Consider the following 4,436-nt stretch of genomic DNA (forward strand, 5'->3'; position numbering starts at 1 on the left):
TATATATATATACAACGTAGTCAAATAAAAACTACAGAAATGTTGTAAAATTATAGTAACAGTGCTCGATGGTATGTGCGGTTGTCAATTAAATTCAAGATATTATTGAGTCATGCGTTAAACTTTTTTTAATTTGATTTTAAGTGGTTGTACGAAGGTAATTATGTGCGCTCGAATATTTTAAACAGAAATGCATGTAATGTGGCTAGCAAGTATTTTTTGCAGACCTCAAGAGATCTTTGTACCTTCGGTAGCCGGTGAATCAGACTCGTCATTCATATCGTTATCTAAATATGTGTCAGATATGTACTTTGATACTGTTGTTATATATAACTTAATGATCAAATTTCCTCCATCTTTTTCTTAATGCATTTACATGCGTGCGATCGGCAAATTAAAAAAACAAAAGAGGAAAACAAAAAATAAAATTATCGCGAGACTTATATTGCATATGTATGATACCATAAATGTTCATTATGGTATCTCCAACATTTATCCACATGTGCATAACAGTGCCGAAAAACAGAATGTAAAATGTAAAGCAAAATCAAATATTTAGATTTTCATTAAACGAACTAATGTACTCAACTGATCACGAGATTATGCGCGTAATACATGACTCATCCGCTGGAACAGACGAGGAAATAGTAAAGTAAAATTTCATGTTGCTATTGCGTCGCAGTTACAAAACGTATCTATACAAGATATTTATTTAAAAATAATGTTTTTCTTGTATTTCGCATCTTTCTTGACTTTCTTTAAACATATTGCTTTCTATAAGAAGCATTTTATTAATATTTCTTGTAATATTTCAACTTTATTAATTCAATGTAATTAATATGTCCTAATTCTTTAGTAAAATTTTATCTGTTATTGAATAAAATTGTGAGATTCTTTATGTACTTCGTTTATAAAAATGTTAATTAATAAAATATTTAATTGTATTTAAAAGATTATTTTTACATTATACAATTAATTATTTCTCAGATTATAATTATTTCTCAGATAAAAACTAATTTTTGTAACTTAGATTTTATGTAATACATTGCAACAACCAAAGTGCTAATTCTGCACGTATATATAATCTATAAAGTAAACCTTCTCTTTTGTTCTAGAAGATTATTGATGTTTGTTGTGAAATATTAATCTCAGCTATGGATCAAGTTGTAACGTACAACCGTTTACTCGAAATAAAACCACAACATTTCGAGCATAGATTAACATAATATTATAAGAGTAAATTACTATGTGAATATAATTTATTATTATACATATATAATTATACGTTAATTGTTTACTGAATATTTAAAGTATAACAAAACGTGTTAGTTAATATAATAACATTATTAATAATTATTAAATTAAATTGATATAAAATGTTATTCAATAGCAGTTATATTAAAAAATGTTATGCAAAATAATATTAAAATATAAGGTAATATAATATTTTCTTGCAATGTACATTACTTTATAAATACTTATTTATATTGTGTCAGCAAGTGTATCATTTTACATAATGTAAATTGAAATATTTAATTTAATTTTCAATATCTCAATTTTATTGTTTTCTTATTTTATACATTTTATTTTATTTTATAATAAATACTTACATTTTTATATGACTTGCTGAGAAGAATTTGTTGAAAGTTAGCGATATACGACCGACTTACACAAGACGCCGGATAAGACTGTCGTTATATCTGTGTGAAAACCGGTATGTATGTTGGGAGAACATCAAGTGGGGAGACCGAAACAGTAACGTCAAATATCTTCTTAGTTCCTTTAACCTTCCGGAGTTATACTGCGGTGGAATTTACTAGAGCCACTTAATTGTATAGAACAGTAGAAATAGAAATTACTTTTCAAATGTTTGAAAAAAAAAACCTTTATTCTAAATTTACAAAAAATAGGGAAATTATGAGAGACAAACATTATTTTATTTTATTAGAATACAATCACTTGATTTTATTATTAAATCTTAGAGAAGGAATTAAGATTTCTTCAGCTAATGTTAATATACTTTTATCATATATTTTTTATATCTGTGCTTAATTTAAACATAATCTGGAAAATTATTTGACATTTTTAATAAAGCAACAAAAATAATTTATAAATTAATGTCTAAGTTTTAAATATGTTAATGTTTCTTTAAATAAAGAAACTCGTTTTCAAAAAACTATTTTTATCTTTCTTATTTAAAGTAAATACTTTTTATATTTTACATTATCATAGTATTGCATCATATTATTTGTTCGGTTGCATCATATGATAGTTTGATGCATCCTTACGTTTAGGTTCTACATATCACAAGTACATGTATGGTTCCATTTATGCTTCTGCGCAGTGAGATATCTCGCACATTCATCCGTGACGTGGCGGTCGCATACTTGTACTCTTCTACTATAAATACACGTGGGAAGCGAATGAATAGTCCACGAAGTTGACCCTACGAAGAATGATAATTGGAAGTAAAGATGATGCTGTTTATAATGATTCTGACGCAATTTTTTAAATATTGCTACAAGATATTTTTATTGTCATTCTCGTACCCACTTCGATTGTTTCATTAGCTCCATATTAGTTCTATTAGCTGAATTTTATTATATTATCGAACGCGATAATATATGATTAAAAAATTACAATCATTTATTACTAATATATAATATAAATAATAATCATATTATAATGAATATAAAAAATAGACAATTATTTCGATAACTTTTATTGTTCATTCATGTTGTTCTAGATAAAATATATACAGAAATAAATTAATTCTTTTCATTATGTTTTTAATAAATATAAAGATAAGAATAATGAAATGTAAATTAATTTCTATAAATGGCAAATTGATTATTCTTAAGATTAAACTTCTTTAAGCTTTAATAATAAAAAAATATTTTATTATAAAGTAGTACAGTTTAAATATAGTAAAGAAGATGAATAGTAAAAAATTAAATTTCATCCATATGTTTATCAAAATGTATTAATTATTGTGTACTTAATTATCGTGTAATTAAATGTACAAAATATAAATTTGTATTGCAATTATCTTTATTATATTTGTTACATATTTCCGTATACAAAATGCATATCAATATTTGTTTTTAAAATTGGAAAATTATCCTTATTGTATCAATAGTAATATGTGAATATTTCTGTGCAATAATTAAAAGAAGATTATGTGATTTGAAAGATCTCAATATAGCGTTTTGAACTTTCAAACGGAGCACTTCTACTTATATATTAAATGTATAACATATATACAACATGTATATTATATGTATATAAAAATATATGTGTAACATTTAAAATTATATTTTAGAAATATATTTAAATATATATTGAGATCCGATAATTATTTGAGATCTTATAATTTCCGATTATTTCATTGAAGTTTATGCATCCTGATTGTGAGTTATATAAAAAATATATGTACATATGTATCACAAATTATAATTATATTATTTACTGGCTATTATTTAAAATTTATTTTATTTTATTTAATATTTATGATAACAATCTGTAAAATTTATTGCATTTATATCTTTTATTATCTGCTTTTTCACATTTTCATATTTTCATATAGAGATTATACAAAATATATAAATCTAAATCTCATTTATTCTACATCTTATTATTATGAATATTATCTCATTTTTTTATTACAATTTGTATTTAGCGAATAACGTAAAGAAATGTTTATAGATTAGCGCTTCATTGACATGGAATATTTTCGCATGAATTCATTATTACTTCTTCGGCAGTTAGAAAATAGTATGTGTGACCACAGTAGTTTGATTCTTAACAATATTTATAACATTACCAAAATTATACAAATAACAATTATATGTGCATAATTATTAAAAATAAATATATGAACTGTTATTTCCACATAAGAATTACAAAAAATATTAATTTCGATGGTTTTTAAATAACCATTATGTATAGAAATTTTAAGAGACATGAGATAGAAGTAGTGCGTTTTTACTCGCTCTTTTCCTTTTCGTCGTGTGGTTCTTGATTTACTTCACCATTAGCCTGTGGTTTTTCATTGACAGTGTGAAGATACTTTGTGAGTCGAAGGAACTCAACTAAACTACTAACATAAGACGATAAACCATCTTTCTTGATAGTGCTCAGATGATTTATTATGTTTAAGTATACACGTCGAGCAGCTTTATTGGATAAGTGACCGACCGTTTGTAAAGTATGTAGTAGTTTATCCTCCTCAGCTGTGTTGATGTCTGGAATAAAATATTTATAGTTAAGATAATGTATTAAAAAGTAAAATGTAAAAAGAGTATGAAGAGAGATCACGTTAAAAAAAAAATTTAACAACCGTATTATCTTTGCATTTAAAGATAAATTTGCATAATTATTTAGTTTAACTTTTAATAATTTAATTTTAATAATATAAGTATAAATTTATTATATGC

At 24.3% G+C, this 4,436-nt stretch overlaps 2 protein-coding genes across 4 annotated transcripts in view; both read right to left on the reverse strand.

Moving 5' to 3' along the window:
• The window catches only part of LOC108751667 (lipid storage droplets surface-binding protein 2-like), a 4,528-nt gene extending 2,822 nt beyond the window's left edge, over positions 1 to 1,706 (reverse strand). The window contains exon 1 of one of the 3 annotated variants that reach the window (XM_018491968.1): positions 1,611 to 1,706. Coding sequence is in view for 1 of the 3 variants with exons in the window: in XM_018491967.1 (XP_018347469.1) it covers positions 246 to 279 (34 nt within the window). In the remaining 2 variants the exon portion in view is untranslated. Of the gene's footprint in view, positions 1 to 227; positions 408 to 1,610 lie in introns of those variants that run through there. The other 2 variants (XM_018491967.1, XM_018491969.1) reach the window with 2 other exon arrangements.
• Positions 1,707 to 3,689: 1,983 nt separating this feature from the next.
• Positions 3,690 to 4,436, reverse strand: part of LOC108751689 (lipid storage droplets surface-binding protein 2-like) — a 3,066-nt gene continuing 2,319 nt past the window's right edge. The window contains exons 4-5 of the mRNA XM_018491995.1: positions 3,959 to 4,244; positions 3,690 to 3,874 (exon numbers count right to left, since the gene is read on the reverse strand). Coding sequence (XP_018347497.1) covers positions 3,985 to 4,244 — 260 coding nt within the window. The 3' untranslated portion in view covers positions 3,690 to 3,874; positions 3,959 to 3,984. The remainder of the gene's footprint in view (positions 3,875 to 3,958; positions 4,245 to 4,436) is intronic.

The sequence above is a fragment of the Trachymyrmex septentrionalis genome, unplaced genomic scaffold (genome assembly GCF_001594115.1).
Source record: "Trachymyrmex septentrionalis isolate Tsep2-gDNA-1 unplaced genomic scaffold, Tsep1.0 scaffold51, whole genome shotgun sequence".
NCBI lineage: Eukaryota > Metazoa > Arthropoda > Insecta > Hymenoptera > Formicidae > Trachymyrmex > Trachymyrmex septentrionalis.